At 45.1% G+C, this 13419-nt stretch overlaps 1 protein-coding gene across 1 annotated transcript in view; it reads left to right on the plus strand.

Annotated features, from left to right (window-relative positions):
- The window catches only part of ctdp1 (CTD (carboxy-terminal domain, RNA polymerase II, polypeptide A) phosphatase, subunit 1), a 63891-nt gene extending 51672 nt beyond the window's left edge, over positions 1-12219 (plus strand). The window contains exon 13 of the mRNA XM_030121110.1: positions 11726-12219. Coding sequence (XP_029976970.1) covers positions 11726-11903 — 178 coding nt within the window. The 3' untranslated portion in view covers positions 11904-12219. The remainder of the gene's footprint in view (positions 1-11725) is intronic.
- Positions 12220-13419: the final 1200 nt, after the last annotated feature.

Here is a 13419-nt window from a genome sequence, read left to right on the forward strand (position 1 = left end):
TAAGCTGTCCAAAATCCGTTTTACCACCAAAACTATTGAGAATTCCAGGAGGTACTTTAAAGGAACTAAATGGAATTTTGTTTAATACGCATGTATTTGATATTTAAAACTTCAGTTAAACCAAGGCATCCTGTGGTGCTTAAAACCAAAACTTTCTGTCCTTTTGTGAATTATCTTGAAAATGTTATTTATGGCCGCGTCCACCTCATCTGAATTTAACAATTCCAGCTATAAAAGGTGTCTGATAAAGTCAAACATTAATCCACCAGTCCGTCCGTTGATTTATTCTGCTCTTTTAATCCAATTAAAGTTTGAGGGGGTTGCTCATTGACTCCACTCGTCGCCCCTTAAAAACACGATAATGGAATTACTCAGTCCTGGTTATTGGTCAGATGTGGATAAGATAATCAATCCTGACCTCACAAAGGAAATATGTGTCATGGCCCACTTCAGGAAAGGTCCATCATAAGCCAGACTGGTAGGGTAAGTGCCATAATAACCTTTAAATTTAAAATGTAACTTCTTTCTTTGAAATTTTGACAGTTTGCTTGGCTAGATTGGGCCATTTTTGGTCCACACGTCTTATCTTTGAACCAAATTCTGTAACGTGAGCGTGAATTCACAGAATTACAGTTTAGCTGTTTCAGTCGGCGTCCGGCAGGAAGACCCCCGTCAGCACCGTCACACATTAAGAAACGGGTATTAAACAGAGACCAATGCGAGGCTCGTTCCACCCGAGCAGCCGCCGTCTGGAGCCGCTCGCTCCCGATTTTCCAAGGGGCGAGATGATGAGGACGTAAAGCAGAAGATAAGACTCTTATCTCCGTGTGGGTATTGTAAGTTAGACTCAGCAAGCTTTTCCAATTAGGACGCCTGCACCCGGGGGCCCTGTTCCGGGTAATTGTTTTTAAAGATCGCCGATGCCCCTGGAAGACTGGCCGGACCAGCGCTGCATCGCTCCGGCGCAGACGATCCTGTTTTACGTCTCCCGGGGGTTGTTTACCTCCGTCCCATAGACGGCCAGTTTTCTGTCCCTGTAAAGACTGTAAAGCTTCCGTATCTGTCCGCTGCCGCCGCAGGGCTCGCCGGCACTCGCGGCAGATTAATTGAACCGTCTGCAGTTACAGCTTGACGGCCTAATTCAATCCGCCGTGCTGCTTCAGACTGTTTCGCCGCGTCGCCCAGTTTCGTCTTTCCTCTTTTTCCTCACGTTTACCGGCGCTGCTTTCGTGAGATCCGTCAGGTACAAACTCCATTAGGCGGCCAGCCTCCAACAATCCTTCTCCGTCCCACTGTGCCGGCTGCAGTCTGCAGTCGCACAAAGTGCCGCTCGCGAGGCGAGGGAGAATTTTGTCGGAGTCGTGGAAAGGTCAGCTGTCAGATTAGTTGAGGAGGTATTGTGTTGTGCGCGCATTGTTCCCCCGAGACACCATTGTAAAGGCATGTTGGATGCTGAACGGTATAAGCCTGTAACTAAATGAATGTCTGTCTGTGTGTAGCTATCAAAGCGTAGAGATGTTCCCCCCGTATCCTGACCGACAAGCAGGAAGATTAAATTATTGTTATTATTGTGACATATCGGACAATCAGTAATCTCGTACAGGGTTGCAGACAACGGGCGCCACGAGAAAACCAGACTAGTGGCGGTGAAGCGGTGTGTGGGAAGGATGTTTCTGAATATACACACAGTTCCCGCATCCAGCGATCCAGTAATCAGGTCGTCCACACATCATGAATCATCACAAATCAGTGTATTGGAGATGCAGAAGGACCTAAACGGTTGTAACGTCTGACGTCTCAGTCCATCCACAGATACATCCTTCTTCTGTTCAGGGCCAGATTCCAATCCTGACCTCTAAAAAAAAAAAAAATTGCACTTGTGGCAACAGCCAGGTAATGGCTTCGTCTAAGTTAGGGCACGGAGAGATCCCAGGAAGTCACTCTGGAAAGGGGTGGACCTCGGACGGCTCTGCAGGAGACGCAGAAACACAACAGAAGCTGCAGCTTGATGCCACAGTTTTGATGACTGCAGAAACCTAAAACATAACTTCAACAGTTCTCAGTGTCTTTGTAAAAAAAAAAAGACTCATTTTATAAAGAACTAAAACACGAAAAAGACACAACGGGAACACAAAAGTCAACGAGGGAGTGAGCGAGCAGCCGTTTGAGTGGACCTGATTACTGAAGGACTGTTCTTGTTGATGAAAGGCTCTGATGGGAAAGTTTGACGCAAAGCTTTTCGTTCGGATGTGAAACTACTACAGTTCTCTTCAACAGTTCCACATAGGCAACGACAGGACGGAAACACTGAGTTTGAGCAGGGACAGACCTGCAGAGCCAGGCTCAGAGGAAGAGATGACACGGAGCAACAGACAGCCTTTATGTTATTAATGAATTAAAAGGAATTCAGGAGCAGAGGAATCAGATATTTGCGGCATTTTCATATCAGCAGATGCATTGAAGTCCGTCCATACCCAGATTCTCCGCGCATAATTCCCGCTAATTGCCGAGTGATAAAAGCAGCCCGCTGCACTCCGCGGTTATTATCACCAAGGTGCCCTTTAGCAAGGCTCTTGCTCTCCAAATGTTCCAGTGCAGCTGCCTAATAAACACTGCAGCAAATAACAAGCGGGACTTTTCCTGGGCGAGCTTGATCAGCTCGGTTCTTATTATTTAGAATGATGTGTGCGTGTCTGAGCCCGGGTCCTGTGTTTGAGAAGCCCCGCTCTAATTTGCGATGATTGTCGGCCTCGGAACAAAAACACAGCTGCGGTCTTTATCATTTCCCATGTCTTTCCTGTGACACTACGTTGCCCTGACAGCTCCCGGAGACATTTCTCACCTGAAACACTTAGCGACAGCCCATTAGCATAGCTGATGGTATCGGCGCTGCGCCGCGTCGCCGGGCCGTGAGTCACAGACCTGTCAGGCTCTTTAATACCGGCTGCCAATCACTCCTCCGGCGCATTCTTCTGAGCGGGTGCAGCACATCCCGACGTCCGTCGCCGGAGCCAACGGGGGAGGTTTTATCTCCTCGCATCCGAACAGGGGAACTGAACAGCTGAGTGCAGGAGAGTTAAGATAAGAGCAGGACTCAGGTAAAAACTGGAAAACGTTCATTGTGTTTTCCAAAATGTAAACACATTTTTCTGAAATGAACGTGCAAAATTGATGCGTTTTTAGCAAAAGTCAAACTTGATCTTTTCGCTCATCCCGAGGTTACAGCGGTCCCGGCGCTCCACATGTTTTACGCAGCCTGACAGAGTCCATGAGAAGACCATAATTGCTGACTCAGGCTTTTTCCGTCACAATATGGGAGATTTATGCACAAAGGAAAAGCAAAACTGAAGTGATATGACCCAGTTCTGTTCCTGCACGCTGGCAGAGCATGCCGGAGTGTTTTTTCTCCTCTTCTTTTGGATTAATCTCACATGAAGCAAAGAGATGCATCTCGGGGGAACGCGGCCCTGTTAATAGCTATTGTTCATCATGAGCTGTTTACACATGCACGAGCTGTTTCCTTCTCAAACAAGCACATGGAGACAAAGTGTGGTGCATGTGAGTCCATATTAAGACTTTTAGGGGGTTTTTTTGCATGGCCATACAGTTTTCCTTTACGTTGAAGTCAGGTTATGGCTGACATTATGTCATTAACTTCCTCATGCGCAGAGGAATCGTCAGGCTTGGATTGGGTATCATTTGTTTTTAGGTCAGGAAGCATCCAACGATGGACCCAGAAGTTGTTCCTGGCTTTAGTTTCTGAACGACTCCAAGAGCCTGGTGAGGAGTCTGTAGATCCGCTTTTCTAAAAGTTGCTAGAAAATGAACTTGAAATTCCTTTTAGACGCCTGATTTCAGTCACTTCTACTAAAAAACTAGCTCTTGGTGTAATCCACCCAGATTGAGTTCCGATCTCTTCACTCTGTACGTGTTGAAAGACGTCTAAATGTTTGAAGTGTTTTCAGTAAAGCAATCAAGAGGCAACAAAAATATCAAATATTTCTGACCCTGAATGTAAATCGAGTCCAGCTCCACTCTGTGATCAGAGCTGATGGACTGCGGTCTTTAATTAGGGCCCGATATGTAGAGTGAGGCGTCCACTGTGTTTTTCAGTCGACAGCTGCCAACAGCGGAGGTGTAAAAGCCAGAGTACCTCATTAGGAGCCACCTCCGCACACGGGGGGCAATTAGGGCGCCGGGGTGGAAATGCTTAGAGCTCAGAAACTGCTCTCCGCCCACTCCGCCGATGGCCCACGAGAGCACCGGCGTTGGGAATGTGGGAGTATCAAAAGTCGCCGTGATTTTTGGAGCCGCCGTATATATATTTTTCTTCAAATCTTTAGACGCTAACGCCGGATAACCATTCCTACCCCAGCCGCAGTGTCGAGACCTGCTTCCTTTTGATTAACCTCAGTAATGGAAGCCTTACAGGATCCGAGCTTTTAGTGTTTCCCCCCCTTTTCAGCCTTTCTGACTTCAAGTTTTAAATGAGGAGGCTTGAAATTCTGTTTCCAGTGGAATTTTCCATTTTAAATAGAAGTCAAGCTTCACTCAGACCACATTCCTATTGGAGATGCAGAGCAGCAAAGCAGTGGATTTGATTGACACATGCGGGACGTTTCATCCTCTTTTCCATCTCCCAACATAAATATCACGCCAGCTTTTAATCATATGTATATCCTTCACCGCCATCTAAGTTTTATTTGCCTCTGGAAAAGTTTCCCAGAGCCTGAACTGAAAAACTTGGCTGGGAGGCATAAGTTAATCAACAGAAAGCTTCCATGAGGCGGAACTGTCAAGTTAAAAGAGGCGTCATGGTTCCTCTTGCTGGTGAATTATATGTGACCCGAGGAGCGAGAATTAAAGATCTTTACATTCACTTTTACTGTAGAACTGTTCAGTTGATGCTTCATGGACTGTTATGCAGGAGTCGACTTCATCTAAGATACTTTTATAAAAGGCGTATGTCTTTATTGGAGGTCCACTTTCTCCCAATTGGTAGTTTTTCTAGTACATATTTAGAAGTTGTAATATTCTCCAGTGTTCCCCTCAGCTACCGTCTTGTGTTATTAGTACCAGAAGTCCTAATCACAGTGAGTCAGAACTTCTTCTTGTTTGTCAGCAGACATCCTCTTCTTGGTCCGGCTGAATGTCGTTTTATCAGAATTATTTATGAAGTAGATCTGGTCTTCGGGAGGTCATGGACTTAGATCAGCACATCTTTGTCATTCCAGCCTTCAGTTGTTCTCAAAGTCAGTAATCAGATGGTATTCGTGTTGAGCTGAGAGTTCTTGATCTCCGTGTTTGGATTTCAGCTGGCACTGCAACTTCAGCTTATGGCCTTTTGAAACTTTATTTCTCAACTTCTTCCCAGCATCACGATTTTGGTCCACATTTCGACCCTGTTCCTTGTTTTTGTCTGTTTTTAACAGACACTGTTGTCTATTCATTAACGCCTCTTAACAAATCCATCTGACTTCTACCCACACACACATTTCACATTTATTCTCGAAACCTCTGCCAAATAAAGATTAAGTAACTTAATCTGTGTCTGTCCAAACGACTGCTGAGCACGAGTCCACTGACACAAAACGCTGTAAATCCATCCGAGCCTTGGAACGCCTTCCAATTTCTCAGTCAAATACGCCGGGCGCCGTCGTTGAGGCCTTGCTCTCGTGTCACCTGTTATTGTGAGGAGGCTTTAATATCTGAGAGATATGAGCGATATAGCAGGGGCGTAAGGGATGTTTGCATAACTCAGAGCATCGAGACAGAAAACCGACGGCAGAAAGTCATTTCAAATATTTTATGAGCTGGGACGCCCCGACCTGATTAAAAACGCTCAACAATGTTGAGACTCGTGCGAAGTCTCCGTCAGTGAGAAGTTCTTTGTCCTTCCTCGAGGACGAGCGAAGGATTTATGTTCTTCTTTCTCTTCACTGTCAGGAAGATCAGACCTTTAGGTGTCCCTTTTATGGGATCGCCTTCCAGCCTGTCAAACAGAAAGGCGGCAAAGTCCAAGTCCGTGCTGAGCTTTTTGGCAGCGCTCCTTCGGCCCTGTCAGGCAGAGAAAAGAAAGCAGTCATTTGAAAGAACACCTCAAGGTTTTAATCTGATTCTGCTCCCAGTGGCCGAGCCGTAGATGGCGCCGACATTAGTGTCACCAGGATATAAATGGCTCCGGCTTCAACTCACGCCGCGTCACACTTCTCGTCGCTTCGAGACGAAACCACAGGCCATCTTTCTTTCATCAACTCTGAGCGAACTTTAACACAACTTGGAAAGGCATTAACTATGGATTCCAGCTTGCTGTTTGATTTTGTCGCCTTCTTTGAGCTTTTATGTCCCGACAGAAATCAGGTCTTCAACCACACAAAGTTTTGCGTGCCGTTTCCATGGAGACGAAGTTTTAGTGTTTTCAAAAGGTTACTCTTTCAGCAACTTTTTTTTTTTTTTTTAACAAAAGGATTAAAGTATTGAAAAATGTTTTGAAAGTGTCACTGACACGTATAAAAATTCTCAGACGTCTGGCCAAAAACTGGAATATTTAAACATTCCATCCATTAAATTCAGTTAAAGTCTTGAAGGTTGGTAGAATATTAAAGACGGCTCTATAATCCCTTTATGAGCACTTATGGCACAGAAACGTGTCTTAAATTACTTAAACCTGACACATTTTATGTTTTTTACGAGCATTGTTCTGGTTATATTACCCTCTGGCTTGTTGTTGGGATTTATTCTCAGAATATAAAAGGAGGAAATTCCAATAAAAACCGCCTTGACTGATGCCAGCAAGTCTTTTAGTTGCTACTGGGAACCACAAGGTTAGTAAAAAGGTTTCGTCAGTAAATATGACGCGTTTTCTGCTTTGAATTCTGCTGTCGTTACCGTTAAATGACGGGTTTCTAATCTCTCCAGTCTGTCGGCAGTCATATCCCGCTTCCCGTACGCTCACTGTCTGCTTTAATTGATTCTGACAGTCGTGTTTATCCAGAGACTTCCACCGGCGCTTTTAATTCAACATAAAGTCATGAAATCCCTTACAGCGCTCAGCCAATCAATACGCGCCTCACAGGGTTGCGGCTGCCTCCCGACATGAGGAGCGACTTTTGCTTAATAGACCGGCGTCGTGTAGGAAGGAAGGTTATCGTCTGAGTTTCTGCCGCTGACCGGTGGTTTCTGTGCAGAACGCTGAGAGAGCCACTCTGGGAACGGAGGTCAAATGTGAGCAGAATCTCAGTCACTGAGTCTGTAAAAAGGAATTCAAGAATGTGTAGAAGTCGAATGTTTGCCGTGTTTAAAGGCATCCTGATGAATTTTCGGCCAAAAAAAAAACAAACAAAAAAAACCTGAAATGCAACTTTGACATTAAATTGTTTTAATCTTGCATCAAAGCGTCCATTTAAGTTCCATTTGCACAGTTTTTCAAATGAAAACACATCATGTGCATGGCGGCGTTTTGAAAACGAGGTAGTTAGCATCGTGTCGTTGGCCGGGAGTTGGCGCTGTTGTTTGTTTTTGTACTAAAACTACACACATGCATACTGAGAAAAATACTTTATCGACATCAAGACTAGAGAATTCATACACAACAAAAAACTGGAGTTTTCCTGCTTCCAGAGTCGAAGCGTTTTCGAAAAGTTGTGGCTCTGAACACTGTTGTCTTAGACACGAACACCCAAAAGGCCATGAAAGTTTGCTGTGATGTTGAGTCAAGACATTTAAAAGCAGAAGCTTTATAACAGATTGTGATCTCGATATATCTTCCCCTTCCTGATTCCTGTGTTCCTGCTCGTCGTTGCACCTCAAAACATTTCTCATTTCTTAGCTGCTTGACTTTGAAGCACGGCTCACGATAACACTGAGCGCCGCTTCTTATCGGCCTGCAGCGATGTGTGTGCCATATGTGCGTGTGATCAAAGACGGACTGCAGAGCATCCATCTAAATGACGGGAGATTGCGGCTGAGTGTTGTCCGTCCGTTCTGTCTTCTTCAAAGCCGTCACTCATCGTGAGGATCCGTGACTTGGACTCATCAGACAGAAGCTGCCACTGTGGCTAGCGGTGACAGATATGGATGGAGACCAGCTGACGGGCGTGGAGCCGCTGATTCTTGTCTCGATTTGAGCGTCTGCACTCAAAACCAATCCTCTCTGAAGAAACTCAGTCGATTTGGCCCCGACACAAAGAGTTTGCTCTTTCATTACCTCCATCTTGTGTCTTCGAAACTCTGTTCCCTCCTCTTGTCCGTCCTGGATGGTTGGTGCGTCTCGGGTGGAGTTCGTACCCTCAGACTCGTATAAGAACTGTGTTCTTCGTCAGCCGTGCCCTTCCCGTGGCGTCTTTCCCAAGGTGTAGCACCTCTTGAGCGCCGCCTCCTTCCTCCCGAGACGACGTATCGTCAGGATTGAAATGAAAATGCGTCTCCGCGCAGCGCGGATGCATCATTCCCGTCTCGTATTTGTCATTTGGCGTCTCTCCTGTATCCCTAATGATGTGCTGAGGCGGGTGTTGCTGCAGGCTGTTTGTTCGCCATCATTCACTCTGCAGTCGGTCCTCCTTGGAACCTTTGATATAACCGGAGGCTCGCGGTACACGGGCGGAACGACTCGGATCCCGGCAGTATTTCACCTCTTACACACTCATAACGGCTTTTCCTGGCATCATTTTGAGACAGAGTTCAGGCAGTTGCAGGAGTTTCGTCTTTAAAACAATCTGGAAGGAGCTTAAAATGTGAGACGGCGCCCAAGAAGACTTGATTTGGTCGTGCCCGCCTCGCCCGAATGAGACCATTTTAGCAGAAGCATAAATAGCAACGCTTCCTGTCTGTGATCACTGGCCGACAGCCGCTTGATTTGAAGTGCTCCCTCAGCTCTCCACGTCTCACCAAGATTTTTGCACAGTGGCGTAACTGCTGTCTGGACAGGGAAAAAAAAAAAAAAAGCAGAAACAAATCGGAACTTCTTACCTAAGTACATCATTAGTAACTTTCTCCTCGAACCTTGACGGCAGATCGGCCTTCTGAAATCCGTCGGCCCGACGAGCGACTGTGTAACGAGAGGGAGATTTAAATGAAAGGTGTGTGTGTGAAAAAGATCCAAATGCTTAAGTTCCGTCGAAAACACCTTCCAGAAAATTCAGAGGAAGCTTTCAATTACCAGGCAAACCTGCTCCCAGCTGCCTTATCTTTTATTTTGTCTCTTAAACGGGGCTCTCTTTCGTCTCAACCTTTGGCGACCGGTTCAGCTCTCCACCTCTAAAGCTGAGTAGCTGAAGATAAACGTGTCAAGCGTCTGAAGATGCCGCCGGTTTGGTTGTCTTTCCTGGGTTCTTCTCCACCGGGATCAGTTCGGGAGTTGAGAGACGATGCGTTTTTCACGTCAACCCATAAACTTTTCCTGCGATCCAATCAAAGATTCCACTGTTGATTGAAGAAAATGTCAGTTTCGTTGTCAACCTTCAGCGCTAACTGGATTTCCCTTCGAAGCCCATTGCGGAGCCGACATGAAAGAACGCGCCGATTCTTTCCGCAGGCGGTTCGATTCCTAGTGAAGGATTTAGATTGGATGTAATGATGCCGAGCGGAGAGCAATGGGGGGCCTATTCCCTCTCCACAGACAGCGCCATCCGCCCCCCTGCTGTCTCCGACACTTGGAAATGAGGAGAGCGGTGCCGTGTGAGTGTGGGAATACTATTTTGGTGTGTGTGTGTGTGTGTGTGTATATATAGAAAGAGGCTCAGGTAGCTTCAGAGATCGCCTCCTCTTCGTCACGTCTCCCTCAAACACGCAATAATTAATTCCCTCCGCTCCCGTTGCCCTCAGCCCGGCGAGACTCGGACCTCTGCCCCTGCAAATTAAACGTCTCGGAGCTTCTACGCGTCGGGACACTCGTCCCCGCCAGAGAGCGGTCCGCGGGGGGTCCGCCGTAACCGTCACGTCGCGCGGCTCTCGCTCCGATGCCGGCGGACGGCTGACCTTTAATGAACACGCCGCCGCGACAGGTCAGCCCGGCGGCGTTGACAGCGGCGCCGTCTAATGAGGCGGGGCCCTCTCGGTGGATCCCATGTCAACCCCCCCCCCCCCAACTAAGCTCATTAGCATGGCGCTAATAAGCCGGGGTGGAGTGGAAGGCGGCGGCGCTTGTTTACAGTCAAATCAGGGAATTCTTCTGCCAAACAGGAATGTGTGCCGTCCTTTTCTCTCTCTCTGCTGCCCGAATGCTTCGTCTGCTGCGTCTTTTCGTCTGTACCGTGTCGAGCATCGGAGGCAGGACGACAAACGGCAACCAACTAGACGGTCGTCAAGTACGAACAGCTGGAACCAAAATGTTTTACCAGCTCCTGATTTCTGGGATCGTTACAATAACAGCCTTTTAAATAAAATCTTACGATGTCTGCTACTCTCAAGAAATTAGTTTAAGAAAATAATTTTTCCTGGGAATTCTTATAGTTTTCTTGTTGGTGGTTTGATGAACCAGGATGGAGCCTCTGGCGGGCCAGATTTGGCCCACGTGCTTTATATTTGACACCGGTTTAGACTTATCTTATTTATTACTAGGTGAAAACATTTTTCTTGTGATTTCGGTCTTTTTAACAATGGCTGGATGCTTGTTGCGAGTGTCACGTCTCTTTTCTTCCCCCTTTGTTCTCCTGAAAAGTCTTTAGCTGCAGCTCGTCATCCCTTCTTTTATTCTTTCTGTCATCTTTCTTTTTTGTTTTCCTTTTCCCCCCGTTTCGTTCTACATAAAAACAACTGCTCCTCTTTTGATTTCTTGCCTTCGTTATCCGGCCGCATCAAATCTGGAGAGCTCACGTTCCGCCGCTGGCAGAACATCAAGAAGAATTAGTTCAAAAAAACAGTCAACAAACGCTTCCATGTCCCGGCAGCCCCCGGCGGGCTCCACCACTCTGTTGGCTTCATTTACATAAACTCACAAGCTCATTTACGAGGCTTGTTTGAAAATGGTAACTTCCAATGTGAGTGTAAATGATAAATGAAAACGATGGTTATCCAATCAGGTTCAAGCTCTGATTGGTCCTGTTTTTGTTTGTTTTTTTATTTGTTTTTTTGTTTTCCCTTTTGGTTTGGTCCCTGAGCGATGCTCATCCTAAACATTCGATCTATTATAAAGCTTTAGGTTAACGTGACTATGTGGAAGATGGTGGAAGCTGGTGTCAAATGACACCCTTTTTACTGTATGTTCAATGCTTTTGAGGAAAAAAAGAGCCTTTTTTTAACACTACCCGATGAGAAAACGCCGTTTTTCTAAACTCGGGAACTGATACAAGTAGTTTATTAACAAGTTGAAAGCTTCGACTAAATTTCCAGCTTGCTAACTAGCTCAGTTAGATAATTAGCTAAATTTATTTCATGGTCACCTTTGTCCAGCAGTAGCTAGAAGATTAGGAGGCTGGTGTCAAATTACTGGAAATTAATGGGTTTACTGTTGTTGAATAAGAAAGTGCCTGGAAAGCTGGATGAATATGATTTATTAGCATTTTTAACTGTAGAATTAAAGCTGACAAAAGCTCAATTCCTGGGAATTTGTCTCCTTAAGTTGCCGAACAAGAAACGAACTTTGTTTAAAGTCGATCGTTTATTTTTTATTTGTTCGCTTCAAAAGGATTCAACAATTTTTGGAAAACATTTGATAACTCTGAGGACAAAATGTCGCAGTGGCTCAAACGTTCAGTTCTTCTGACTGATTTCCTGTATTCATGTTCAGGGGCTACAAGCGGAAACACGACGAAGCCAAGGAGGACGAGGACGCCGCCGGCAAACGGGAAGCCGACGACTCGGCCGACGAGTCGTCCAAAGACTCCAACGAGGAGGAGGAGGGCAGCAGCTCGGAGGCCGACGAGATGGCGGCCGCGCTGGAGGCGGAGCTTAACGACTTCATGTGATGAGCAGGGGAGGGGGGGGGGGTTTCGGGAATTGACTAAACCGAACCCCCGGCGGAACCGCCAACGCTACGAGTGGTACTAAAAGAAGTTATTTTTCTGCTTGGGTGTGTGATTAGGATCCATGAGCCATGAACGCCGGCGCTGAACGGACAGAGAGGCGATGAATGTCCTGTACAGAAACCAGACTGCGCTGTGTAAATACGGCCAAGACCTTTTGTAGCTTTTCTGGCAAGGAACCCTTTGATGTTAACATTTTATTGTAAGATAACAAGCTATATATATATATATATATATATATATATATATATATATATATTAAAAAAAGAACGTGAAATTTGATACATTTTGTTTTTCTATTCCGATTTTTATATTGGTTTAAAAAAAAAACAAAAAAAAAACAAGGAGCCAAATCCTAATGTGTAAAATTTTGCTGATTATAAATGCCAAAGAGTTTGGAAAAGGTTTGCCGGAACGTGCAGCTAAATAATTGACTCCTGACTTCCACTTTTGTTTGGTTTTGGGTTGTTTCTTTTGTTGTTGTTGTTGTTGTTGTTGTTTTTTGGCGATTGTCACCGATTTCTTTTGGAGTGTTTCCTTCTTTCTCGTAGTGTTTGTACATTTGATAACAAGGTAGACCGTGCAGCTCTTTCTCTAAACTCACGACCTCCTGGTGCATCGTGAACCCACTTCCCGTTTGCACGCCGTTTCACCCCGGCGTCGTGCTTCACTCTGATCGTAAAATCACTTCTTCTTTTTCTTTCTTTGTTTTTTTTTTTTTTTTTTTTTTTTTAGATCTCTCGTACACTGGAGCTAATCCGTTAGCCAGCGCAGCTGTCCTCAGTTCCCACTCCTGTCTTAGACAGTCACTCAGCATCCACTACAGCTAGAAACCAGGTTTTCAAAAGCGTGGCATGAGAATCGCCTTCTTAAAATGTTGAGGAGAAATCATGTTTTCAAGATTAAATAACATTTTTTTATGACTGGATTTGTTGTAAATGAAGTGAAAACTGATAGAAATGATCAAATATTGCAGCGGATTAGATTTCATCAATGTTTCTATGGTGACCGTAAAAAAAAAAAAAAAAGTTAGAATATTCACAAATGGAGACTTTTCAAGATTTGTGTGTTTTGAGGACATTTTAAGAGTTTTGTTCCATTTAAATTAATAAAAGGTCATTATTTCTGGAAATTGCTCCCACCTTAAATAAGTTCTGTTATTTTTAGTCGTCAGAGTCAAACTAACGGAATGGCGGATTAAACAGAGCAGCTTTTTATACAAATATTTAAATATATCTCCATTGTTTGAAATGAAGCTAATCCCTTTCACAGTATAGGATTTAACTCATTCTGGAGAAACTTGAACTCTGTACAAAGCTTGAACTAGTCGAAAAGGTTTTTTGCCAAATGTCTTTGTACATCAGTAATGCTAACATGAACATTCATGCTAATGTTATCTCCAATGCTATTGATAATGATAACGCCAACGCCCTTGATCACTTTATTGACATTCTTTAAG

The sequence above is a fragment of the Salarias fasciatus genome, chromosome 22, assembly GCF_902148845.1.
Source record: "Salarias fasciatus chromosome 22, fSalaFa1.1, whole genome shotgun sequence".
NCBI classification, from domain to species: Eukaryota; Metazoa; Chordata; class Actinopteri; order Blenniiformes; family Blenniidae; genus Salarias; species Salarias fasciatus.